Raw genomic sequence first — 27,284 nt, 5'->3', positions numbered from 1 at the left:
GTGGCACCGGGTGCAGTCCCAGGGAGGCCAGATGGAGTCAGCTGCTAGCCTCTGTGAGCAGACCGAGAGCACGCCTGATCTGGGACGTGGGTGAGGGCTGTGACTCACGTCCCTGCTCAGCCAGAGTTGAACTGATGGTGAGAAACACAGGAAGACTCCCAAGGGCACGAATGTCCCCAGCGGCTCTTTTTGTCTAATTAGCCTGGAAGCTGTCACTCCCCATGGGGCCCTATTTTGGGGAAAGTATCCTTGGGAAGATGGCTTGGGTCTGGTCTCTTAGCAGCGGGGGTAGGTTTGGGGATAGGGGTTGGGGGTGGATAGCTTTTCTCCTTGCCAGACAGCTCAGAGGTTTGGGCCTCCAGAATTTAGAGATGTCCCAACCTCAGACTTTGGCTAGGGGAAGACAGAGCTCATAGACCTAGTAGGCTGGCTGAGAGCTCAGAGCCAAGGTGGGGTGGCAAATTCAAGTCCTTCTATTCACGCTGCTAGGAGCTCCAGTGTCCTGAAGTTTCTCAGTCTTGCTTATGTTCAAAAATCTAAGGGACCCTGTACTCTACACATGCCTCCTTACCTAAGTTCCATCCCCAGCTCCGACAAATCTGCTTGAGACCCCTCTTATCTTTTTAGACCTGGACATGGCTCCTGTCACCTTCTCCAGCCTCTCTGGTCCTACCCAGATGACTGCCCCCACCCTCACGCATACAGTCTAGCCTCACACAGGACCATGGAGAGTCACCTGAGCTCCATCCCAGGCCTTCTTCCCCTCTGCGAGGCCTTCTAGTAGAAGGGTAAAAGGCAGTTGGCCCTGCAGGCCAAATTCTTCCCCTTCCCTGCTGGTTCTCCAGTGTAGCATCACCGTGAGCTTCACCATACTAGGCTCCTCCAGGTCTGCCAGCTTCGAGCCCTCCCTCAGGATACTCATTCCAATGCCAAGTCCCTCTGAGCACACAGGGCTACTGTGGAACCATGAGAAAATGCTGAGCTCCTATTTGGCCAGTGCGTGTGGTGTGGCGGATCAGGAGACCCTCTGTTTCGGCCTCTCACAGCCTGTTTCAGGACTGTTTCTTAATACAATATCTGGCTTTGGCCTTACACGTTTTGGCACTGATATCGGGGATGGGCCTTCCTGTGGGACAAGTGGGGGTGGTCCTTTCTAAGGGACAAGTGCTTGGTCGCTTGGCCCTGTCTCCTCTGCCATTGCCCTCTGATGTGCCAGCAGCTTCTTACTGTTTGAAAGCTTCCTCTTGTTCCCCAGTCAGTTGCCCCTCAGCTCAGACACTGTGCCCATCATCAGGTTGGTCTCTAATCACCCTTTGGGGAGAGGATGGGCATGTAACTTCTCTACCTGGGATTGGATGGATCCGGGTAGTTTTGCTGAGCTACTGATGCACAACAGTCCCCAGCCAGACATTTTCCTCTCCTGTGATAAAACACTGGGCAGTAATGGTTCGTGCCATGCAAGACTACCGGGAGCATTGAGGTTACTTTGGGGGCACCTTCTATGAGACACCTTCATTTTTGCTTATTTGGCTGTTTGGATTCTGTCTTCTTTGCTGTCCGACCAGTTCTGCTGGGTAGATTGAGTTCTGTTCTGTCTTGACTGTTGTTTGTCTGTCTTGACAAATGTTTGTATGATAACCCAGCCCTATGGAGTCAGTACTGGAACCCTGATTGATCATAGAGGAAACTGTCACAGAGAGGCAGAATGACTTGCCTGAGGAGTCAAGCAGGAATGAATCCGTCACTGTGGCTGCAATGTCCCCTGATCTCCGAGGCACCCTGACTGTAAAGAAAATATGATCACTAATTAAGAGCACACATTGAGAACCTGGCTAACCTCTATGCTGAGCCTGAGTCCATGGCCTATAGCAAGGCTGGTCCTTGCCCTCAATATCCAGCAGGCAACGACACAGGAAGATGGTGGCTCAGTGAGGGGCGTTGCAGCACTGTGCTGGTCAAAGAAGGCCCCTTGTTGGTGGAGCAATGACGATGTTCTTGAGATGAATCTGGGCCCATGGGGCAGAGCTGATAGGACCCAGGGGAAATGCTTAGGGGAACAAGGACAGGAGCAACCAGGGAGGCTTCCTGGAGGAAACAGTATTGTCTTGGATCATAAGGATAAAGGATTTCAACAAAAGAGGTATCCAAGAACCACTTTCCCATCCCTGACGTCCTAGGATACCCTACCCCAAGGGCCTGAGGTCTGAAGGAGTCTGAGGCCTTCCTTCTTTTCAGAATCCTTCACGCCCGACCATAAGCCCCTGATGGGGGAGGCTCCTGAGCTCCGTGGATTCTTCCTTGGCTGTGGTTTCAACAGTGCAGGTGAGGGGGCACCTGATAGGTGGTGTGGAGATGGGGAGGCCTGTGGTGCAGGGTTCAGTCCTGCTGAAAGGCCTGCCACCCTCTACACCCAGGTGTGAGAATGGGACGGGGGGCTTCCATGGAGATGGGTGTGTAAAGTTGGGTGTGGAGGGTGTGCGGAGAAGACTAGCCCTGCATTCCCACCTCGCCAGGCATGATGCTGGGTGGTGGCTGTGGGCACGAGCTGGCCAATTGGATTGTCCACGGGCGCCCGGAGAAGGACATGTACAGCTATGACATCAGGCAAGTGTGGTGGCTGGAGCTAGAGAGAAGGCAGTGGGGGAAAGAGATGAGCACTATTTTAGCAAGGAACCTTTCTTGAAATCCAGATGATCTCTTGGAAGTGGGGCAACAAGGGTGGGAGGAAGAAGGCAATGGTTGGTGGGAGGTGTCAGGAGGAGCACCTAGGTTTGGCAGACCACAGCCTCTGCAGAGTCCAGGTTCTCTTGGCCTAGGTCCTGCCTGAGCCACTGTCCTCATCAGCAGAATCCCATCGTCCTACTGCACAGATGGGGAGACTGAGGCTAGGGAAAAGAGCCCAGCTGGGACCATTGTTAGGACCAGGAGCTGGGCTCCTTGTCTGGTGGCTAGACATGAGTCGGTCTCAATCAACACTGAGCAGGCTCTGCCCCATGATGCAGGGCAGTCAGCATGGACAGGCTGGTGTGGGTACAGAGAGTGACTTGAGTCTATGGGGAAGTTCTGGGTACTGAGCCATGTAACTTGGGTCAAATGCTGATGACAGGAGCCTGAAGGCATCCTAGCGCTCCACAGCCTGCTACAAAGGTTCCCAGGCAAGGAGCAGGAAACTCCTTAGTCCTGTCTGGCCCAGGCTCCATATCCCACCCTTAGAATAGCCACATTGACCTGTGCAGTGCGGCCCATTACTGGGGACATATCAGGCCCTGCAGGGGCAGCACAGGGACTGAGGAGCCATTAAAGAAGCTGCTTCTCGGTGTGTTCTGTCTGCAGTCAGTGTGTGTTCCTAGCCAATAGTCTCCAGGAGAGATCCAGTTGCCCTGCTGGCCTGACATGGGGACAGAGTTGGGTGGAGGGGCTGTTGGCTCAGTGCCGGATGTCCCACAGCCCTGCCAGCTTGCCTCCTCTTGGCTGGATGAGAACATTGCATCCATGGGGGAGGTGGCGTCTGCCATCACGAAGACAGATGGCCAACTCTGAGAACCCCAGAGTGCCACCCCCTACCCGGCTTCTGGTGCTGTGAGGTCTGCTCTATCCCCTCAGAGACTCTGTAGCCACGCCTATGTTTTCCTATCAGAGAAGAATGTTCTAGAAATGGTACAGCTGCAAGGGGCCTCAGGGAAGGGCCTGTTCATACTCCTCCTATTGCAAATAGAGCGGGGCAGCCTGACCTCCTTCAGCTGTGTGGTCAGAGCCACAGAACCATCCTCAGTGTCCCCCTTCCAGTGTCATCAGGGCTCCATTCAACCTGGACCAGATTAGCCGGGGTCAGCTGTACCTTTGCGGACACCTGAGTACCCACTGTGGACTCCAGGCCTGTGAGTGTGCATGTGTTTGTGTGTGTGTATGTGAAAGAGACAGACAGAGACAGAGACAAAGAGGCAGACACAGAGAGACAGACACACAGAGAGAGACACACAGAGACAGACAGATGCAGAGGAAGACAGACACAGAAAGAATCACCGGGCAGGGGCTGCGCAAACCAGAGCCTCTCTTCTGTGTCCATTTCCCCCTTATGGGTCACCTGTTTATAAGTAGATCAAGGACAGGATGCACGCCTTCACCTTCATCTATAAGGAGGTACCCTCAGTAGGGGACATGTGTGGGTAGGGCAGCCAGTCACTGGGTCCTGGGCATGTCTAGACCCCAGCTGCAAAGGATGGTCCCAGGGCTTTCTCATCACTAGGGGCCTCCAGACAACAGCAGATACGTCTCTCACAGCCGAACAGATAGGTCTCAGTTGCCCACCCAACACCCCCAACTGTGTGGCCCTGGGCTAGTCCTTCCTCTTCTCTGAGCCTTGATTTCTGGATCTGTGAAATGGGAAGATGGACCACCCACCACCCCTGGCTATCTTGGGCCATATGTATGGTTGCTTTACCCAACTTGGCAGAAATCTACTGTGTACTGGCCTCCTCATGACACCCTTAGCTGGGTTAGCTGTGAGCGGAGTGGTTCATGACCAGGTGAAGAGGCTAACCCAGGCCCAGACTGCAGGCTGGATCCCTGACAGGTTGTCCGCAAACAGTGATCCATCTCCTTCATTGGCGGCAGGCGTTTCCATCACTCGCTTACGGACCACTCCCGTTGGATCCGTGAGCGCAGCCATGAATCCTATGCCAAGAACTACTCAGTTGTCTTCCCCCATGATGAGCCACTGGCAGGACGCAACATGAGGAAAGATCCCCTGCACGAGGTATACCAGATATACGCAAGTTAAGGCTCCTGGAGGGCCTTGGGATGTTAGGGTAACAGACACATGTGGGGTACTCTATTGTAGGCCTGTGTTCCATGAATTCTGTATAGGGTGCTGTGCCAGGGTTGGAGTGGGGGAGCCTAGCTCCTGCAGGGGCTTTAGACCAAGTGGAGAGGCAGATGTCCTGAAAACCAGACTCAGGGGTGAGGGAGATAGCTCAGTTGGTAAAGTATTTGCATGCAAGCACGAAGGAAGACCTGCGTTCAATTCCCAGAAGCTACATATAAAAAAACTGGGCATGGTGGTCCATGTTTATGATCCCAGTACTGGGGAAGCAGATGCAGGAGGCTCCCTGGCCTGCTTAGCCTAGTCAGTGAGCTTCAGGCTCAATGAGAAATCTTGTCTCATAAAACAAGGTGGATGGCACCTGAGGAATAACTTCCAAGGTTGTCTTCTGTCCTCTACACACACACACACACACACACACACACACACACACACACACACAGGAGTCTGTCCCATGCTGCAGCAGGCAGGTGGGGTCTGGGTGGTAGAGGGCATGGTAAGTATGTCCAGGTACATGTCAGAGGAACAGCCAGGCTGTGCGTGAGAAGAGACAGACTTCTCATCACAGTCTTCTTGGGATACAGTCTCTGTATCCTGGGAGACTGAAGACCAAGTTGCCCCTGAGCTTGTTCCTGACCAAGGCTGAGGACAACCACTGTCTTGCTATGTCCTCCCAGAGTAGAGAGCATCCTGGGAACTCTTCTTCTTGGAAGGTCACCAGCCCTCTGGGATCGGGATTTACTGTGTGACCTTATTCAGCCCTAATGCTTTCTCCATAGGCTCTGTCTCTAGACTGTCATGCAGTGGTTTGGGCTTCAGCATATGTCCTGATTGGTGGGGATTGGGGGACACAACTCATAGCAGGTCATTCTCTAGATGAGGGATTATTGTGGTGAGGTGAAGGTGCTGAGGGGATTCTGGGGGAAGAGCTGGGCACCCTGCTTCCCTTAGCATTCTTGGGTCTGGGTGGTGGGTGCCCCGGTGTCTGGCCTTATGTGATGGGCCCTCTCTGTCTCCATCCAGGAACTGCTTGGACAAGGCTGTGTGTTTCAAGAACGACATGGCTGGGAACGGCCGGGATGGTTCAGCACCCAAGAAACAGCTCCGGTGAGTGACGATGCCTGGGCACTGGTCTGTGTGACCCTGGGCCTCTCATACCCATCCTCATCCCAGCATCCTCCCAGCCACCCGAGTTAAGCCAATCCAGTGTGCCTCAGGCTGTGGTGACAGGTCAGCTGTCCACACTCAGGAAACCGAGTACCAATCTGAGAAAGAGTTCTCGGCATCCCAGTGGTGAGGCATCCGCAAAGGCTTGGCTCTCAGTTTGCTTGCAGTGACCAGGCTTCCCGGATCCAGTGGGCAAGCACTGGGTACCAGCACAGACCCACAGTGTGGACAGAATGGCAGATTCCTGGTTCTAGGAGGAAAGCAGCCCCGTTTTACGCACCCTTCAGAATGTATATTTGGCAACACCAGCTGCTCGTTGCTGTCAGTGGGAGGAATTGTGCCTCTGTGTGTTAGTTTACCCACTGAACGGTCCCATATGTTGGCTAGGAACAGCCCCTGGGAGTAGGCCACAGAGGCTTTGAGACCCACATCTAGGTGTGTGCAAACCATGTGATGTTTTCCTTTCCCTCTCTTTCTTCTGCGCCAGCAGTCAGGGCTGAGGGTCCCTCAGTATTGCTGCTGGAGGGCAGCAAGAGGCAGGACTGAGGCAGCTGGCTTGGGTGGCTGTCTTAGGTGAGGATGTAGCAATGTAGTAGGGAAGGCATGGTGGTAGGAACACAGGGCGGTCGGCTACATTGTATCTTCAGTCAGGAAGCAGAGAGCAGAAAGCAAGTAAGGCTGAGCTACAAAGTCTCAGCCCCCTCTTCTCCCTTGACCCAATTACTTCAACAAGGCTCCACCTCCTAGACAGTCCACAGCCTCTGGAACAGCACCCCCAGATGAGGACCAAGTGCTAAACCCAGGAGCCCACCGGGGACATTTTACCTTCAGGCCGCAACATTTTACCTTCAAGCCACAACAAGGAGGGAAGAGGAAGGGAGAGTGAGAGATGGCCTCACTTTTCTGTAACAGGTCCTTGACTATGACTACTACGGAGCCTACGGAAAGCAGGCGCACGGGAACTACGCCTACAGCAGGCTGCTGGGGGATGAGTACACTTTCGACTTCCCACCCCACCACCACGTGGTAAGCAGCTTGAGCTGAGTCTAGCCCAGTCCCCCGCTGCTTTTTGTCCCTCATGTAGAATCCACTGCTCAGCTGCCCGAGGGGCCCTTGGCTTTCCGGGTGGGGGGCTCCAGGCTCGCCTCTTTCTTGCTACTACAGTTTTGTGCAAACCATGTAATGTTTTCCTTTCCCTCTCTCTCTTCTGCACCGGCAGTCAGGGCTGAGAGCCCTTCAGTATTGCTGCTGGAGGGCAGCAAGGGGCAGGATTGAGCCAGTTGGCCTGGGTGGGCTGTCTTAGTTGAGGTTTCTATAGCTGTGATAAAACACAATGATCAAAAGCAGCCTGCGGAGGAAACGGTTTGTTTCAGCTTATAGCTTGCAGTCCATCATGAAGGACAAAAACTTGAGGCAGGAACCTGGGGGCAGGAACTGAAGCAGAGACCACGGAGGAGTGAAACTTACTGGTTCCCTCCTCACATCTTCTATGGTCCGCTTCTCTTACAGTTCAGGATCACCTGCCCAGGGCGACACAGCCCTCAGTGAGCTAGGCTTATCTACGTCAGTTGTCAATCAAGAAAATGCCCTACAGATTTTCCTATACGCAATCTGAATGGAGGTGTTGTATCAGCTAAGGTTCCTCTTCCCACATAATTCTAGCTTGTGTTGAGCTGACAAACAAACCATGAGCTTGAGATAAGACTGTACCCTCTCTTCGTCCTCTGGGCCTGAGGCTGTGCAGATCCATGAGGGATGGGGCTTCCTCTTCTTGGGTACCACAGAGGCTTCCAACCTCCACTTACAATGGAGTGGGTCTAGAACAAAGTGGGCTTGTTGGCCCTGTGCCCAAGGCCACTGGATGGCGCCTCCAAATAAAGCAGAAGAGGCCAGAAGAGGCTGCAACATTAGAGTTGTTCACGCACTCAAAGGTGGGTAGGTGAGACTCTGCGGGCAGCTTGTGGTCCCTCCCCAATGTGCCTGTCTCTCCACCGTATGAGGGATGAGGTGCTGAGTCTCGGGCCAGGTATTCCTGCAGCAGCCTGTATCCCACAGGCAGCTCACACAGAATGAGCAGTGATGATAGCCACACCACTCCTAGCTCTTCTAAGAAGTATAGCTGTCTCTGGCCTTGTCGCTATGCCTGAGGCACCTGCGATGTCCCTTGTGTGTCTGAGGTAGGTACAGAGCTAAGCCCTCAGCCTGGGCCCTAGACTATGGGCAGAACAACAGGAAGGCATCATGGCATCCAGGGTAGGACTTGACAGGCAGGGACTGCCATCACTCGGCCTTACAGTCAATGTCAGTGGTATCTGTGCCTCCCCAAACTCTTGAACCAGAGCTCTTGTTTTCATGGCATAGTGTGGCCAGTCCTGAAGACAAGGGCTCATTTGTTCCCGGTGTTTTCCCTAACGCTTGTTTGAGAAGGAAATTACTAAGGCAGGTCAGGGCTTTCTGGGGTGGTAGCCGGAGTCAGGAGCTCTGTAAAATGCGACAGTCGCAGGGCCGGATTGGTGCCCAGTCCATACAGCCTCCTCAAGGGAGAGCCTGTCTGCGTCTGGCACCTCAGCACCTGCAGCTTCTACAGCCTGTGGGACTCCTGGCCCTGGAGGGTGTGGAAGCTCGGGGGAGATGCCAGTTTGGCTTAGCAGCTCCATCCAGCCTCCGCAAATGCACCAGAGACGGTCCCTGAGCATGAGACACACACTTATTCTCATTGGCAGCTTCCCCAGCCAGGCAGACAGCGAGTGTCAGCCCAGGAAGCTGTTTGGGTTTGGGTCGGCAGCTCACACAGTGCCAGCGAAGGCACCTCAAAGCCTGGCCGACAACAAGTGGTCCTTAATGATGTCTGGAGGGAGGCAGAGGAGCCAAGGCCTCAGGAGGTAGTGTCGGTATGCCAACCTGCTGGCTGAAGGCTAAGCCCGGTCTGATGCTTGCCCGGAAGCCTACTACTACAAGGTCTAAAAGGCCGATTGCTCAGCTCTGGGGGTGGCATCGGAGACCTCCACTACTGCCCTTATGATGAGGGCCTTTTTATGGCCAGACTGGCAATGTTTCTGTGACTTTTCCACTGTGCTGCTCTGGACTCCAGAGCCCTAGGGATACCGAGAGTTGGTGGCAGTCATCTTACTGGGTGAGCAGTTGTGTGGATCAGCTTCCGGAGACTCACGTTGGCTGTCCAGCCCGTGGCAGCGGCTCCCACCATCATTCTACCCTCAGTAATGAAAGTAAGGTTGGCGCAGCTGATCAGTGGCCAGGAGGAGGCTTTTCATTGTTAACACCTTTATCGAGACGCAATTCCCACGGCACACACTCCATCCATTGAAAACTTTCCATTCCCCATGCCTCGGCGAGTTCTTGGGCTTTATCGCTCCACTCAGGAAACCCCACAGCTGCCAGGAGTCACTCCCATTCCCTACTCTGTTCCCCCCACACGATCAGTGAGGGACCCTGACTCGAGAAAAAGATGGAATCTGTTAAGATCAGGACACCCAATGTCCTGTGGCCCCTGCAGCCGTATATTGGCATGCACAGTCCATGCACATAAGCATGCACCACACATACATACGAAGCCTAAAATAAATACATATCCTGGACACAAGTCCCTGATTTGATGTATAATATATAAGTCTCTTCCATTCCCTTTTCACTGGCATTATGGAATCATTGGCAAAACAAACTCTAATCCTTTTGTATAAATGCCTGAAGTTTTGATGATGTCCAATTCATATCTCTTACCCTGTATTACTGGTGTCTTCAACGTCTTGTCTAAGAGACTGGCTGGGGCGCAAACTCATACTTCCATGTTTTCTATGAAGGGTTTGTCACTTTAGCCCTTGTGTCTACAGCCTGTGTTTGTCTGGAGACTTGTGTGTGGTATGAGGAAGTGTTCAGGCTTCTTTCTTTTGCTGTGAGTATCTAATTGCTGAGACCCCGTGGAGTTCTCCTGGGGCCCTTGTTGAAAACCAGTCTCCATTAACGTGAGGGTGATTTCCAGATTCTGGCTCTACCCCGTTAGTCCACGTCTCCATCACTAGCGCAACCCAACACTACTTTGTCTACCGTAGCTTTCCTCCCCCCAGCAAGTGTTGGATATTTTGTTGGCTGTAGCTCCACCCCATACCAGCAAGTGTTGGAATCAGGAAGTGCGAACACATTGATTCTTCTTTTTCAAGATTGTTTAGGATCCTCTGGCCCCTTGGAATTCCATGTGGATTTTAGGGTGAGCTTGTGGCCTTTGCGAATGATCCAGCTGAGGTTGTGATAGGGACCAAGTCAGATCTATAGATCAGCTTGAGTGTGTGGTCACCTTACCGACAGCATATCTTCTGCCTTGTGAACTTTGGTGTCTTTCCATTGGTCTTGGTCATTATTTTTCCTCAAAAACATTTCATCAGGGTCTGAGGAGATCCCCAGGCTGGACAGAAAAAGCCAGGGATTGCTGGGCGGCGGTGGCGCACACCTTTAATCCCAGCACTTGGGAGGCAGAAACAGGTGGATCTCTACAAGTTCGAGGCCACCCTGATCTACAGAGCAAGTTCCAGGACAGTCAGGGCTACACAAAGAAACCTTGTTTGAAAAACCAAAACAAAAACCAACCAAGCAAACAAAAATACCCAAAGACAACCACAGAAAAACCTAGGCAAGCCAGTCAAGCAAATCAGTGAGCTTCAGGGTCAGTGAGAGACCCTGCTTCAAAGGCAACACAGAGAGCAATTGAGGAGGACACCAGATATCAACCCATGATCTCCGTACACACTTGCTCATGTGTCTACACACATATATTTTAACTTTTTATAAGAAGAACTTTGCATTTCTATTGTCAAACTTACTTCTAGATATTTTTATGGCTTTGGGGGCTATGAAAATGGAGTTGTTTTCTTGGTTTAGATTGCTCTGTGCTTATGCCCAGAAATGGAGTAGGCTTTATATATTGACTGTCTTTCCTTCTGCTTGTTGTCCATTTAGCTAACATTCTCTCTAGTTTCTCAGAGAGAAAGGCAGGGTCACTAGCTTAAACCTCTGGTCTTCCTGCTTCTACCTTCCCAGTGCTGGAATGACAGGCCTGTGTCACCATGCCTGACTTGTATGCCAATTCTTTTGAATGACAGAGCCTGTTTATGACTCGGTGCCCAATGTCCCCTGTGTGCTCCCCTCTTAGAGAAGAATGTATAATGGTGGGTTCCCGAGTTCGGATGACTTGAGAGGCTGAGGGGGGCAGGAGTTGGGGGGCTCTGGGCATGTGTATCAGGAAAGGTCCAGTCCCATGTCTCCAAGGCCTGCACCCCGAAAAGTCTTCCTCCACTGGGCCTTTCAGATCCGGGAGGAATGTCTGGCCTGCCGACGGGCTGCTGCTGTGTTCAACATGTCTTACTTTGGGAAGTTCTACCTGCTGGGGGTGGACGCCAGGAAGGCCGCTGACTGGCTCTTCTCAGCAGATGTCAACCGACCCCCAGGTACCGGGTCCAGGGTGGGCAAGATCCATTCCTCTCCCACTTCGGTTTCAGATGGAACACTCCATGGGCATAGCCTTGGGCACAGACAGGGAACCTATCGTTCTTCTCCTGGGTCTGACCAGTCTGTTATCTGGGCTTCTATGTCCTGTCACCAATCCTCAACCCATGGTCTTCCTCCTCCTCCATCTCTCCCCTCAATGTTTCTTCTTTCCCCTTTCTGGATCCCGTCTTTCTTTGCTAGGATACATGGTCATAGTACTCAGCGGTATCTCCTGGCCCTTGAGCCCAGTCACGTCTCCCCACCACTGGGGTGCTTTCCCTCTGTGGACTTGCCAGAATTAAAAATCCATAATGCTTAGTTACATTTTGATCGCGAGTAAATAATGAACCATTTTTGTTATGTTGTATCCCATGAGATATTTGGGATAAGCATCTTTTTGTCACCCACCTACCACCGTCTTACTCATCCACCCACCCATCCTCATCTTTTATTCCTTTCCCATAGCCGTTGTAACAAGTGGCACAAGCTGGGTGGTTTAGAATAAGAGATGGATTGTGTCCTGGTCCTGCAAGCCAGAGGCCAGAATCAGGGTGCTGGCTAAGCCCATTTGCTCCACTATTACGAGTGGGCTCTCTCTTGCCTCTCCAACTTGGTGGAGGTCGGGAGCACTGGCCTTGCTTGGGTTGCAACCTCTTCGCCCATCTCTGCTTCTGATGTTGCATGTTGGGTCCCTCATCTTTTCTGTGTGTGTGTGTGTGTGTGTTCATATGTATGCATGTGCATGTGGAGGTCAGAGCACATTCTTGGGTGTCATTTCTCAGGAACCATCCACCTTATTATTTTGGAGACAGGGTTTCTCACTGACCTGAAGCTCACCAAGTAGGCTAGGCTGGCAAGCCATGGAGTCCCAGGGATCTCTGCCTCTCCAGCATCACGTTTGACATGGGTCCCATGGATTGAACACACTGAGTCGACTCCCCAGGCCTTAACTTTCTCCTTTCTGTAAACAATCCTTCTGGATGGGAGTCTGTCTGAATGGCTGTCCCTCACACAGCATTATGAAGACCTTACCTCTAAGCAGGCCTCACCTGCAAACCCTTGGTGTTAAAACCCTAATATGTCTATTTGTGGGGTATGATTCAACCTAAGACATCCGTGTGCAGCCGGTCAGCGGCCATCAGCCCCTTGTGCAGCTGGCCTTGCTCCTGCAGACCTGCCAATGGCTCCACCCTCCTGCTCAGCCCCTACTACCTCCAGTTGTCTTTCAGCCCTTTCTACCACCCTGTTCTCTGTCTATCCACTGTCCAGGGCGCCCACCCTTCCACCCAGCCCACTCACCTCACTCGTTTCTCCATCTGCCCATTGTTCACATACACGACCACTTACACCACAGATACTGATTCAAGCATGCTGCTGAGGGTGATGAGGGTAGGGATGAGAGAGGAGTCAGGTAAGCATTTTCGAAGAACACCCCTCCCCAGGTGGCAACCATGGGTGACCTCATCAATAGTCTGATTGGTTGGAATAGAGTTACATGTCTTATGAGGAAGACCTGCCATGGGGTCCTCTAGGCCCTGAGGAAGAGCAGGCTTTGTGGAACTCACACCTCGGTCCTTGTTGCCAGGCTCAACTGTGTACACTTGTATGCTGAACCACCAGGGAGGCACGGAGAGCGACCTGACCGTCAGTCGCCTGGCTCCTGGCACCCAGGCCAGTCCCCTGGCCCCTGCCTTTGAAGGTAAGGCTGCCGTGAGAAGCCTTGGCATGGATGTGACCTGATCAGGGGACTGGCAGTCATTGGTAGCCGGAAGGCCAAGGAGCGTTGTCCAGGATGACTATATAATCACCTGTCATGTCCACTTGTGGTCAGGACCTGGAGATTAGCTGTCTCATTTCAGGCTAAATGCTGGCTGTGTCCAGGCAGCCGTGTTGCTGCTCTGAGCACTCTGTAATTATGTCTTTGAACCTGCTGGTGCTGTGGCATGTTGGAGCGGCCTTAGTGTGGCTGACTCAGCCCAGCTGTCCAGCATCAGCCCAGAGGAAGGGCACACCTCTCACTCAGAGCTCACCCTCTTTCTCCCCTGACATCTGGGCTGGTCTCCGTTCTTCAGCCACTGCCACCTTCAGGCCCGGGCTGGTCCTGGTCCTGTAATACTTGGCTCAGCACCCAGCCATTATTGACACCTGGGTGACCTCTGTGTCCCTCCGCTTCTCCTTGCACACACCTGATGACAAGCCGATCAGCACTTTAGTCCTGCTTGCACAGTTTTTGTTGTTACATCTAGACAAATGACCTCCCGTCACCTGAGTCTTGGAGCCTACCTGTCACTTTCCACAGGGGCAGCTCTGCCCCCCCTCCTGTGGCCTATGCCCACCAGGAGAAGAGAGGGAACAAAGTGGGTGTGGCTTTTCTCCAAGAAGCCATTGATGCTTCATAGGAGTAGCTTATATACTTCATGGGGGGGGGTAGAAACCAACTGTGACTCTCTGGGCTGCCATCCACGAGAGCAGCAATGGGTAGTATTGGCCCATATGGACCCTGGCTACTTCCTATCTCTTTCCCCTGTTCCTGAAGCCTCCTGGGGCTAAGCCCCAGTCTGGGCATTGGTAGAGAGGGAGGGGAGGATACTCACTAAGGAGTCAGTTCCCTTATCTATGTGTGATACAGTCAACAGTTCTGATCTTTTTGTACTGTGGTGGTGCTGGGGGGGAGGGGGTGAACCCAACCTGCATCCTCACCACTATTTTCTGTAATTTTAATTTTTTTTTAAAGATTTATTTACTTATTAAGTATACAACATTCTGCCTCCATGTATGCCCACATGCCAGAAGAGGGCACCACATGTGAGCCACCATGTGGTTGCTGGGAATTGAACTCAGGACCTCTGGAAGAGCAGCCAGTGCTCTTAACCACTGAGCCATCTCTCCAGCCCTGTAATTTTAAAATTTTGAGACCTTAACTTTCTGAGCTTCAGTTTCCCTATTTGTGAAATGGGGACAGGAGAACCCACTTCCTCCAGCTGCTACTGAACTGAATAAGAGCTAAGAGGATCTAGATTAGACGAAGCCTCCCAAGCTCCAGTTCCCCCATCTTGGCAATAACGACCTTGCTGGAAGCTATCAAGAAAGTGCTTTGTGGGGGGCTGGAGAGATGGCTCAGCGGTTAAGAGCATTGCCTGCTCTTCCAAAGGTCCTGAGTTCAATTCCCAGCAACCACATGGTGGCTCACAACCATCTGTAATGAGGTCTGGTGCCCTCTTCTGGCCTTCAGGCATACACACAGAAAGAATATTGTATACATAATAAATAAATAAATATTTAAAAAAAAAAAAAAAAGAAAGTGCTTTGTGTTGTATTCTCTTGTACCTCCTACCCTGTGCACAGTTCCTGGGGTTGAGTGCTTGGGGGAGGCCTGCACCCAGGGGACATGGTCAGATGATCCAGTGAGCCCCATGCTCTGACGGTCGTGTATCCCAGGACACCACAAATTAGTAGAGAAGTGTCTCCTGCACTGATATAGGTCCTGGGCTGCATACACAATTGCATTATGTGTATATTTAATAAGCACGTTAATTATGCATGTGACTCAGAGCTCCAGGGTGTCAAGAGAATGTGGCAATTTACATGTGATCAAGGCTGTGTACTAAGCAGCTGTCAGTCTCGGAAGCAATTTTAAATTATCTTTATTCATCTTTCTTAATATTATAAAAGGTGTACTTGCTTGAAAGAAACACACCGACATAATGAAAATGGCATGTGAGATCTGCCACCCACAATGCTCGCCCCACACCCAGAAGTGGTGGAGAGGTGTCTGGGTGAGACCCTACCTCTTGGCTCATGCGGGTCTGCCTTTCACCATGTCCCAGGCCCTGCGTTGTTTCTGTAGGGCGACTGAGTGGAGATGGCTGCCCAGGGCAAACAGGCTCATTCCTCTCAAGCCAGCTGGTACTTACTGAGTCTGTTACTCAGGCTGGTAACAGAATGGGGGCTGAAGTATGCATAGGGGGTTGGTGATGTCTGAGGACCCTGTTCAGAATTCAAACATCCTCTGATAACTCCAGCCAGGGATCAGGGAGCCTTCTGCTCCCCTATCTTTCTCCTTCCCTCCCTTTCCTACCCTCTCCCTCTTTTATACTCGTGAGGAGGAAGGGAAGAGGCTTTGGTGGGCCCTAACTGGTTCTCTGCTATCATTTTGCCCCCTAAGTAGCCCTGTGCTGGAGGCAGACCCATTGTACAGGAGAAAACGGAGAGGCTCAGAAAGATGGACACAGGCCAGTAAGCTGCAGAGAGTGCACGGGACAGCCTGGCCAAAGCTTGTGTGCCTCCCAAGACTGCATTTTTCCATGGAGGCATGTATTCCTATGAGGGAGGGGTCTCTGAAATAAAGGTGGCAGATTTGAGGACTCAGGCCTTCTGCTACCCATGGCTCAGAGGATGCTTCTCAGGATGCCTCAGTAGTGTGAGGAGACTGGATGGAGGGACAGGCGCGGTGCCTAGGTCTGGTTGTCACAGACTCAGACTGTTACGGAACTCTGCAAGGTTAGGGGTGAGAGGGCTTCCAGGAGGAGGTGACAATGCCTGGTCATGGAGGTGGAGAAGCAGCAAGCAAGGGAGTGGACTGGGCAGGGTCAAGACACCTCTCAATAGAAACAAGTCCCATATGGAGGGGCTGCAAGGCTGGTTTGGGAAAGCTTGGCCAGGAAGGGGCCTTTGAAGGGAAGGGAGGCGGAGCAAGTACATGGTGCCATCCTTCCTGTGCCTGTTGTGGCTTTGCCTCCTCCCAGCAGCCTTCTAAGGTGCTTCCAGTTGCATCCTGCTGCCTAAGCAAATGATCAGGACCCAGAAGCTCAGGGACTTTCTAGGGCCTTCACTGCGAGACAGAGGGGCCTTGTGGGAGTCAGCGAGGAAGGAGGTTGGAAAGATGGGGGCCACAATAGAAGCCTCCCACCCTGCCTCCTTTGTACCAGGTTTTGTAAACTGGTCCAGGGGTGGTAAAGGCAATGGCTCAGGGGTACCTGACCGCCACAGGTCATAACATCCTTTCCAATGACATCTTTGTCAACCCTGAATCACAGATGGGGCCACTGAGGTTGGTGGGCTTGTTTACTGGGGCCAAGGCCACTATGCTCTGAGTCTGTGGTTTCCCCAAATGCCTAGCAGAGCGAGCTGGTGTCCAACGGTGGAGGCCCAGGGCCTGTGCAACTCTGTGGATGCCCAATGTCCATAGGGACAATGGGTTCCACCTATTCCCAACACATCCCCCTGAACTTCTGGGGGAAGTTGACGTGTTAACATCCTGGGTGATCCGGGTTATATTAAGAGCAGCTCATCGGCTCACATCCAAGGGCACAGAAGGGAGAATACAGCAGCAGGACCTGGAGATAACTGGTCAGGTTGCATCCACAGTCAGGAAGCAGAGACGGATGCTGGTGCTCAGCTCACTTTCTCCTGTTTGTTTAGTCTAGTACCCCAGCCCAAGGTGTCAGCCACAGTCAGGGTGGGGCTTCTTACCTGAATACATTGAATCTAGAACCCCTTCTGCAGACATGCTCACAGGCCTGTCTCCTAGGTGATTTTAGATCTTATCAAATCGACCATCAAGGTTACCCATCATGAGGGAACTGTCACCTCTAACTCTTCCATTTCTAAGCCCAGCCCAGTGAACTTCAGAATGGCAGAGGCAGGGAGTCCAGGGGCATGGGGGAAGTAATGATGGGAACTGGTAAGGACATTGAAACCTAAAGAAGGGGAAATATTTGTCTGAGGCCTCTTAGCCCTAGTGGTTGAGGCTGGGCTAGAACCCCTCAGGACCTGAAGGCACCAGAGTCTTAAGCCTTTTTTTCTGAGAAGCTGACAGAAGCCTTTGACACTTGTCCTTGCAGAATCAAATTATACCCTTTCTGCAGTAAGAGTTTGGGGTCCCTTAGACTCATCCTCACCGTGTTTCCTGTCCCAAGGTCCAGTTCTAAACCTGGTACTTCTCCTCTAGGGGATGGCTACTACCTGGCTGTGGGTGGAGCTGTGGCCCAACACAACTGGTCCCACATAACAACGGTTCTACAGGATCAGAAGTTCCGGTGCCAGCTTATGGATAGTTCTGAAGATCTGGGCCTGCTCAGTATCCAAGGCCCAGCCAGGTGAGAGAAGAGAGGAACCCGATACCTCAGTTATCTGGTGCACCTAGGCCCCAGGTCCTTCAGTGGAGCCCACAGGCAGAACCACTCATCTGAACAATGGGTGCTCTGACATCTTGGGCTGCTACTTGGGCTGAGCGATTTTCAAAGTAACAGGTTTGGGTCAACTCAGGACCAGGGTCAGCTTAGCTTTGCAGCCCTGTGTTCCGTGAAGAGCCCTTTGAGTCTCTGGCTGCTATGATTCTTCATCTCCTGAAGTGGGCAGAGCCAGGCCAGGGGTGGACCCACTCCCATTTGTAAAGAGAGCTGAGGAGAGGCCTCCGGACCCTTGCTGTATGCCAGACAAGGCCGTCCACCATTCAAGATCTATAATCCTCAACTGAGCCTTGGTCCTGATGGGGCAGGGATCAAGATCCCATGAGGATTCCCTGGATGCTACTGAGGGTCTTAGACACAAGGATGTGGCACAGCTGTGCACCCTGGAAAGCCCACTCTGGCAAAGCTTTGGGGAAGGGGCAGGATAGGGGAAACAGAAGAGGAAGAACAAATGCGTTGTGAACAACCATCAACCAAGTTCAGCCAGTGGGAGCCCAAGGTGGCCTGGCCTTTACTCCTGACGCCACTGGGAGACCTGCGTGTGTGTGGGGAGGGTGTTGGGGGGTGTGTGGGTGTGTTGGGGTGTGTGGGTGTGTTGGGGTGTGTGTGGTGTGTTGGGGTATGTTGGGGTGTGTGTGTGGGGGGTGGGTGTGTTGGTGTAGGTGTTTTGTTGCTGTGTTGAATATCTATCTGTAGAACAGTGACCTAAGGGAGGAAGGGCTTATTTTTAGCCACAGGTTCAAAGATTGTGGGGGGAGGGAAAAGATAGGGGAAGAAAGAAGAGAGAAAAGAGAGGGGAGGTGAGTAGAGAGAGAGGAAAGTGGACGAGAACGAGGAGAAAGGAGAGAGGAGAAGGGGAAGAGAGGGAGGGAGGGAGAGTGAAAGAGAGGAGATCACATAAGGGGTTATTCCTTTTTCTTTTTTCTTGTCTGGTGTCCATGTCACTCGCATTCAGAGAAGGTCTCTGAAACAGCCCCGTGGGGAACTCCTGGAGGCTCTCCCTCCTAATCTAGGAGGCGTCCCTCAGTCCAAACAAGTTGACGAGGTCAGCTATCCCAGGTGGTTGTGATCGCTCTTTTCTTATTGATGAAACAGAGGAAGAGACATTTTCCAGGATCACACAGTTCCTGGGAGCCAAGGCGGAGGGAGATGGGGACCCCTGGACCTATCAGGTGCTCTCATACCCTCATCACCACCCCAGTCATGAAGTCAAAAGTCCTCATGAGAAGCTGCACCTGGACTAGATGGTACTCCTTGGCGACTAGCAAGGTGCCATGTGTTGGGTCCAGAGATACAGGCCTGTGCTAGGTGGATCCCCAGGGCCTAAACTGGAAACGAGGCAAGAAACAGCATGAAGGATGGGGAGACAGGACAGATGGGAGCCGCTTCTTGGGGGAGGGGCAAAGGAAAGATGCATTCCTGAGAAAGGGCTGCTAGTATTCCCAGGGGCTCAGTATTATGCTGTGGTGACATCTCTTCCACCCTGGGTGTCCTGATGGGACCCTGACTACTGTGCTCAGACTTTGCTGTGGTATCCATTTTCCCTGGCACCTTGGGGTTGACCAAACTAGTGACTCCTGGCTGAGTCTAGACCCTGGTCCCCACTCTGAGAACAGGAGGGGCACCAGATTGTAGTCTTTGCTGAGAGCCTTTCAGGGACAGCTGGCTGAAGATAAGTCTTGATGGGCCAGGAAGAGGGACAGGTGGTGAGGACTGCCACATTGGGGACATGGAAGCCATTTATTTGAGTGTTTAGAGCATTTGACTAGCATCTGACTGCAGGGTCCAGGGGTGCTGTGGGTGTGGCTTCCAGCCCCCCTCCCCCATGAGATTGAAGCCCATGTATCAGCTTGAAGGAGTAGCGTCCCACCTGCTGCACCACAGGGCCCATTCTGACCTTCAGGAGACTCCAGTTTTATCGCCTGGTGGTGACCTTGGACAGGGCTGAGCTATTTAGAGAGTGAGGGAGGAGAGGAGGGAGCGATACCAGACAGTTAGATCAAGGTGAAGTCCCAGGGGACAACAAGGTGGCAGCCTCCAGGCTGGCAGCTCTCCTCCCCGCCTCTTCCAGAAGATTCTCCTTCCATATGAGTAGTAATGTCACCAGTACAAACAGGCCTGGTTACTAAGCTGTGTGGGGAGCACTTACCATAGCACCTGGGGTCATGGTGGGTGCTATGGGAACTGCTACTTGGAAGGACTTTCTGGAGGTTGGCTATCTCTGAGCCAGCCAATATGGCAGCTGCTGAGCCTTTTTCTGGCTCTTGACCTTTTTTTTTTTTTGGCAGCTGAGTTTTTCAATTTAATGAGCTTCATTCAGTTCAAACAGCTTCCTGGGGTTGCTGGGGACACACTGAGCTATGTGGGATGGTCACAGTTGTTAGTACTGGACTTGTGCTTCTTTGGTTCTGTGAGGGTTGTTTAGGTCTCCATTTGGCAGCCCAGGCTGAGGCATGCGAGGGGCTGGGACTGGCTCCTAGGACGCTAGGTGGCCTCTTTCCTCAGGCCACCTGTTCTTCTCCAAGGAAGGACAGCAGCCTTGGCAGACCTGGGTGTCTGTCCTCTGGAGCTGACACCTAGGTCACAATCTTCCAAGCCCCACTGTATGGGTCATCTATAGCACCTATGCCCCATGAGGAAGACAGCACAAGCCCTATCTATCCTGCCAGGCTACCTCTGTGTTGTGTGGCTGCCCCAGGGCTGTGGGAGCCTGGATTCTAGGAGGTCTGGATGCAGCAAAGCTGAGTTGAATCTCTAGGACTGGTGCCACGTGGGGCTGGGGTTACATAAGGATCTTGGCAGAAGGCAGCGCTGAGCACCTCAGGCGGGCGTGGGTGGTAGCTCCCAGCTCTGTGCGGTGGGGATTTGGGCTGACTGTATTTCTGAACAGTTGCTCCAGCCCTCTGGGACCCCTGATGGGTAGAAGTGAGGGTGTTTCCAGCTCTAGGGTACATGCCCTGCTGCCCGGTCGAGCCCAGATGCTCATAACAGGTACCACTCACCAGATAACTGTGTGCCAAGCAGAGAGTGGTGTAGGGTCCTGTTGGCGAGGAGCCCCTGGCTTAGAGGACTGGGTACAGCAAAGGGAGAGAGAAAAATGGCAGAGGTAGTTGTTACACAGGGACACCTGTGGGTCCCCTGGGGAGGGAACCTGACTCAGACAGGAAGTCTGGGGCACTTCCTAGAGTGGATGACTGACTGAGTCAAGAGCTGCAGGGTGACAGGCTATGTGACAGGCAGCAGGGCGAGAGTGTACAAGGACACAGGAGAGGTGACCTGGGAGGAGGTGCGTGGCTTGGTGGTGGGCAAGCTTGGAGCAAGGGCCTGAAAGATTTGCGTATTCAGCAGCGGGAGAGCCTGAGGTAGGCTGCAGAGGGATGGGGAGGTGGGAAGGGGAGACTGCAGGGCTGAGACGGATGAGGAACACAGTAGACTACGCTTCTGTGTCCTCCGTGACGCAGCTTCGAGCAGCGGTGTCATGAGCGTAAACCATGTTGTGGCTTAGGAAAGCAATGAACTTGGCAGTAGAGGTCGCTGTAACAGGACCCAGTTTGGGGAGGATGAGTCTAGTGCTTCAGGGATATCCTAGCTGGGTACAGCCCCTGTTTTTACGAAGGCGATGGCCACCAGGAGGCTGAGACCCACTGAGGACGGGACACTTGGGCCTGGTTGGAGGAAGCACGGGATGGTGGTGGTGGCCGTGATGGTGGTAGCCGTGGCGTGGCGGCGGCGGTGGTGGCAGTGGTCCACTATAGTGTCTCTCCTGCTGACTCCTCAGTACAACTTGAACTTCAACTTTCCTGTATAAAACAGAGACCACCATTGCCATCTTCTCTCAGTGACCACCATGGTGCCTCAGGTGAGATCCAGAGTGCCTGGCAGTTGGATAACTGTTTTAGTTTACCTGCCTAAGGCCAGAGCTCATCCGTAGCCTGGCCTTCCCAACTCTCCTGGGCCTTGACAGCCCATAGGAAGTTGGCTTTCTCACATGGTGGCACTTGTGGAGTACCCACCAGAATGTCTACATACATGTCACATGCTGTCCTCTCTCATGCACAGCCCCCACTGCCTTCCTGGCCCTGGCCAAGATCCCTGAGGTGAGTGGTTCGCAGACTGACCGTTCTGTGCTTGTTCACAGCCGTGCCGTTCTCCAGGATGTGGTCGATGCTGACTTGAGCAACGAGGCCTTTCCCTTCTCCACCCACCAGCTGGTGAAAGCTGCAGGGCACCTGGTAGGTAGCCATGGCCACCAACCTCTAGGGTGTGGGTGGCAGCAACTTTTAGCAAAGGTGGGGTGGACCTGGGAGTCTGGGATTTAAGGCAAGGCTCTATCTCCTGGGCCTCAGCCCCAGTGTCAGAGACTATGGCAGTCAGCCTGACCCTGGAGGGACTGAGAGGTGAGACAGTGCTGTGCTATCTGTCCGCTGCTTGGTATCTCTCGTGTGCCAGACTCATCCTGGAAGAACCTTCATTGCTTGCACAGATGATGTTACGCCCTCTCCTCAAAGCCGCGTAGCATGTTCCTCTAAGCCAGGTTGGCTACTGCCTCCCTCTGAGAGTTCTCTGTGGGCTCCCGCATCCCCTAGGGAGCCTAGTCCTTCCTGTGATCATTCTAGTATTGTAGATGTGGGGGAGCCTGGCCAGACCCCCAATACTCTTTCATGCCAATTTCTAGAAGTTCAAGGCTAAGTGCCAAAGCCAGGCTTTCTCAAGGTTATCCATGTTATCTTCACCCAGGGTCCCCTGGACTTCATAGGACTCTCTAGGACACTCTGGGTAGGGAGTCTTGGCCCTAGCTCCAGGCTGGACCTTTCATTTCCTGGCCCTCAGTCTCCTGGTTAAAAAGGATACATTGTGATTTCCACCTGGGATTCTCAAGGCTGAGGGAGAAGCTGATGGCCCATATTCACCAAGTGTCTCCACCCCCTCCCGTGGGAGACCAGAGACCCTGGCCTCTGCTCCCAGACACAAGCAGTACCCCACTAGAGGTGACTATGGGTGTCCTGACAAGGCTGGCTTGCCCTCTGAGGTCCTCCTGGACCATTTATTCCTTGCTGTTCACAGTGACCTCAGGCCTTGCTGAGTGAGGGCTGCTTCCCTAAACTCAGCTCAGAGACTCTGGGTGTCTTGCCCAGGCTGCCCAGATAAGAAATCCCCAAAGAACAAAGAACTATGCTGGTGACACACATGTTGCCTGCAGGAGGGCAGGGCCCCAGTTGGGCGTATCTCGTCCTTTCTCTTGGCCTTCTCTGTGTTCTTGTGGGGCGAGTGTGGAGGAGCATCAGTTAGAGAGTGAGATTCCTGCCCACAGAGGGGCCAGACATCCTGGGACCAGGCTGGGACCTGTCAGCAATAAACAAAGTGGCGCTGAGTGCTAGGGAGGCCGTTGCCAGAGAGAACGGGGTGATAAAGGCAGCCACGCAGGCTGCACTCCACCTCCCCCCTGGAGGCTGCACCGGGCTTCAGGAAGTGGGGTGGGGGTTCTCTGTCTAGCTTGTTTCCTGCCTCATTAGTGCAAAGCTGTTTGCTGGGACCAGAGAGGGTAGGGTCTGAGAGAACGGCACAGTAGGATCCAAAGATACAGCAGCTTCCGGATCTCAGCACTCTAGCATAGGCTGTCTGTGGGGGCATCCTGGGGGCATTTGCGTGGTCTAGTCAGCATCCAGAGTCTAGCTTTGGTTAGGGTCGGAGGAGAGAAGAGCCGTGTCTCTCCTCCACTGTACTGAGGCTTGGCGTAGCCTCAGTCTGTGTGTGGTTTGGATGTTCATGGAAGGCAGACCAGGTGGGAACATATCCCCTCCTGTCAAGATCAGCATCCCCCCTTCCCCGTCAGCAGGACCACCGTGGGGGGAGCCGCATGGGATTTTCAACTCCAGCTGCTCCCTCCTGTGGGACCCTATTCTGGCCATGGACGCCTCCCCAGCCCTCCCAGGCTGCCTGGGAATCTTCACCTGGAGCCCGGGAGTTAGGCCAGAGCTCAGGCTGAGCTGACACAGAGCTCACACTGCCCAGGGTCATGGGCAGGCCAAGCCCAAAGTAGGTGTCTGGTTCGGGGGATGTTCTCATTGGCTATGCCTGTCTTCTGCCAGGCTGAATACAGTGACATAAAATATGTATGAAATAATGTCCATAGCCCAGCCAGATGACACAGGCCCATTATCCCAGCTAGGCAGGAGACTAGGCAGCAGAACTGAAAGTTCAAGGCCAGCCGGGTCAACTTAAAAAGATCCTGTCTCAAAATAACAAGTAAAAAGAGAGCTGGAAATAGCTCTGTTGTAGAATGCTGGGTTAGTATGTGTAAAACCCTGTGTTGAATTCACAACACTGTAAAAAACAAAAAGAAAAAAAAAATCATCTCAAACTCTCATTCTGTTTCCAACCATGGCTGTGCAGCAAAGACTGGGTACTGAGCCCAAGTCAGACTCCACTTCCGCAGCACAATCTTGGACCACGATCTTGGCCAGCCCTGGGACAGGGTCATGGTCCAGAGCTCATGACACGATTGCATAATGATGGCCTTCCCCATGTGGCAAGGACACGCTGACAGGCACGTGTCACCTGACTCTTAGGCGTGTTGTAAAACATGAGAAAATTGAAGAAAGCTGGTCTATCTGCCCTTAGAGGTTAGTGTGTCTATCCCATTATCACATCTGCCTGTTTGTAACCATGCCAGGCCTGGTTGCTGCAGACTGGCCTTGATCTGCACACTGTATCCTTCCCTAGTTGTTTGCAATAGGCAAGAACCTGTGTCCACTCCCCTGCCTCCGTGGCATCCATGCTCAAACACCATGGGGTCTTGAGATGCTCTTGGGAGCAGTCTAGTGGCAGAGATATCCTTGCACATGGTGCTATGATTTCTGTCCTAAGAAAGGAACTACTAAATGAACCTACTGAATCAGAGATACAGCTCGCGCTACCCACTTATTCTTGGCTGCATCCCCTTTCAGTGATGCCCTAGATCTGGTAGGATAGGGGAAGACAGTAGTTTCAAGACCAGGGTCCTAGTCTTGGGGAAACTGGATGTGCAGTGAGCTGGAAAGCCCAGAGTCCTGCAGAGCCCTGAGCTTTGCCTAGAAGATGGTGCATGAGAGAACATTTAACATGGGAAGTCTTCATGTCCATTTCAACTATCTGGTCACACAATGGGGTTATTAGATAGGCCTGTGTCTTTGAGACCAGACCAGCAATGCCTTATCAAAACTGGCCCCATGGCATTTATTGCCAATTTATTGACACCTCCTGGTGTCATGTCCATATGTCACCATTGTGGACTGTTAGGGAGTTCTAGTGTTCCAGTCTGAACCCATGGTTTTATTCTTTATTGCACAGCTTATTTCCCCTGCTCCTCCCCACCAGCCCTTCCCCTGGCTTTAGAATGATCTCCAGATGTGTTGGCTAGGAGCACCTGTGGGACTGGGCCAGATCTAGTGCCAAGAAGGCAGGTGCAGCCCCCACCCTCTGTGAATGCATCTCCACCCATGGGCTCAAGGGAGCCTGCAGCTGCGGTCCAGGGCAGTGGAGAATGGCTGCCACTGCCCAGGAGCTGATGGACTGAGAGTTCCCGGGAGATGCACACAGGGAGAATTGGACATGGAGATGCTAGACTCAAAGTGACGCCTTTACTGCAGGCACCCCTGCCTGAGGATGGCCCATGAAGTTGGCCCATGAGGCCAGCAGTTGCCTTTGTACTCCCTATCCCCTTGCCAGTTCCAGCCTACATTCACCCTCTGTGGCCCACCGTACGATGAGAAGGACAGTCACCATGGGCTAGCAATAGGAGACCTTCACTTGTCACCCCACTGAGTCTGGGGGCCTGGCTCCTTGAGTCAGTGTTACAGTGATTCACTGTGACAAGAAAGGTCTGCCGTGGTGTGCTTCAGTCTCCACCCAGAAACACTTGATGCTTGTCCCCAGGCACAGCCAGCTATCCTCTCTTGTTCTACTTGCTCAGAGGTCTTGGCCACACAGATTGGGAGGACCTCTGAGAACAGGGCTCGTCAGGTAGCTGATGAACACAGTTCCCAGGACATGTAGGCTGGGGTGGCAGTGCAGGCACAGGCTGCAGCTGAGGTTGTCTAAGACTGTACCCTACCTGGGACTCCTGTCCCAGTGGCCCCACCTTCTCCCAAGGGCCCAAGAGAGGGTTAGGCCAAAGAGATCAAGAGTGTCCCCATGGTGCCCACGCTAACCTGGAAAGTTGTCCCTCAGTGTGGCTCAGGACACACATCCAAGGTGGCTTAAGCCCTCCTATTCCTTGGCCAGAGGTAGAGTGACGGTTCAGCCTCTGGTGGCACTTCAAGCTGCAGAGGCTGGCTGGTCACAGCCCTGGCCCCAGTGGTGGGGCTCACAGGCAAGCGGGAGGAGGAAGCAGGGATCTGGGCCACACATATGAAGGGGTAGTATAGACCAACGCTTCTGTATTATACTGACTTTCAGAGCTGGGAGGCAGACACTGGCTTCCAGCCTTGAACCAGCCTTCCTGGGCCTCAGTTTCCCCGGCTGTAGTGCAAAGTCTAGACAATGTTGAAAGTCCTTTCTAGAGCATCATGTCTATCTGTCCCAATACTGAATCCTCTTGGAATCCAGGGGGAGATTTCATATTCTAAGTGATATCTTATTCTGGCTTAAAACTATGTTGACGAACTGTCCATCAGCAAGCTCTGGGGCCAAAACGTGGAGGCAGACCACGTATTTATAGATCGGTTGGCATTGAGCCCGCCAGCTGCAGGAGAGGAATGTGTGCATCTGCAGAGTCAGCAAACCCCAGGTTGAGCAGAGACATGAGCAATGACATCGGTGCATGCCATGTTCTGCAGACTCAGGCCCGTGGACAGAGACCCAGGACCCCGCTGGGGTTGCCCACTCATGACAGGACTTGGTCACAGATGCCCAGCCAGACGTCACTGACTTTTGCAATAGTGCTTCTCTGAGATGCTTGTGCCTGGGCCAGGCAGCTACAGTCTTTGGATTCCTAAAGGAAGAAGGGGGCTGGGGAAAGCGAGTGTCCACTCAGCAGCCAACAGACCAGCTGTCTTTGCTCCTCAAATATTTGTGTCAAGGCCAGCGAGATTCCCCGGTGGGGAAGAGCTTTCCCGGAGAGTCTCCCAGAGCTCAGCTCAGTCAGTAATGGGTCAGACATGGTGTTCTCAGCACCTCGGCTGAGGACACCCCCCTACACACACACACCCAGCTGAGACCAGGTCTCCCTTAACAAAGCAGCAAGCCCCAGGCTGGCCATCTTCATGAGGCAGAACAGTAAAGCAATTTCCCTCTCAAAATTAATATCAAATCAGAAGGAAATTGGATTTCTTTCCTGGCGGTGAAGAAATCCTAGCCTGAAACTGCTGTGATTCCATTTGCTCAGGATAGATCAGGCTCATGCCGCGTGCGTTTGATAAACTACCAAGAACCACCGAGGACACATTCACACAGAGTGCAGCTGCCTAGAAACTTGTACTGGGAAGCCTGCAGAGCTCTTCGGAGCCCTCAGACAGCCGTAGTATGTTATGCTCTGGTTCTGTGACACAGCCAAGAAAGATACGGCATCCGCAGTCTGGGCATGTGTTCCCTGCCACTATTCAAGCTGTCAGTGGGGGCAAAAATGCTTG

General features: G+C 52.9%; 1 protein-coding gene across 1 annotated transcript in view; it reads left to right on the top strand.

The window, feature by feature from the left end:
- Positions 1 to 27,284, top strand: part of Sardh (sarcosine dehydrogenase) — a 58,707-nt gene that overhangs the window by 13,618 nt on the left and 17,805 nt on the right. Inside the window, exons 9-17 of the mRNA XM_057755821.1 lie at positions 2,236 to 2,322; positions 2,514 to 2,604; positions 4,615 to 4,756; positions 5,846 to 5,929; positions 6,902 to 7,015; positions 11,307 to 11,445; positions 13,071 to 13,184; positions 17,436 to 17,583; positions 21,815 to 21,908. Coding sequence (XP_057611804.1) covers positions 2,236 to 2,322; positions 2,514 to 2,604; positions 4,615 to 4,756; positions 5,846 to 5,929; positions 6,902 to 7,015; positions 11,307 to 11,445; positions 13,071 to 13,184; positions 17,436 to 17,583; positions 21,815 to 21,908 — 1,013 coding nt within the window. The remainder of the gene's footprint in view (positions 1 to 2,235; positions 2,323 to 2,513; positions 2,605 to 4,614; positions 4,757 to 5,845; positions 5,930 to 6,901; positions 7,016 to 11,306; positions 11,446 to 13,070; positions 13,185 to 17,435; positions 17,584 to 21,814; positions 21,909 to 27,284) is intronic.

The sequence above is a fragment of the Chionomys nivalis genome, chromosome 22 (assembly GCF_950005125.1).
Source record: "Chionomys nivalis chromosome 22, mChiNiv1.1, whole genome shotgun sequence".
NCBI classification, from domain to species: Eukaryota; Metazoa; Chordata; class Mammalia; order Rodentia; family Cricetidae; genus Chionomys; species Chionomys nivalis.
Note: the sequence above shows the minus strand (reverse complement) of the source record. Positions and strands in the feature narration are given on the sequence as shown.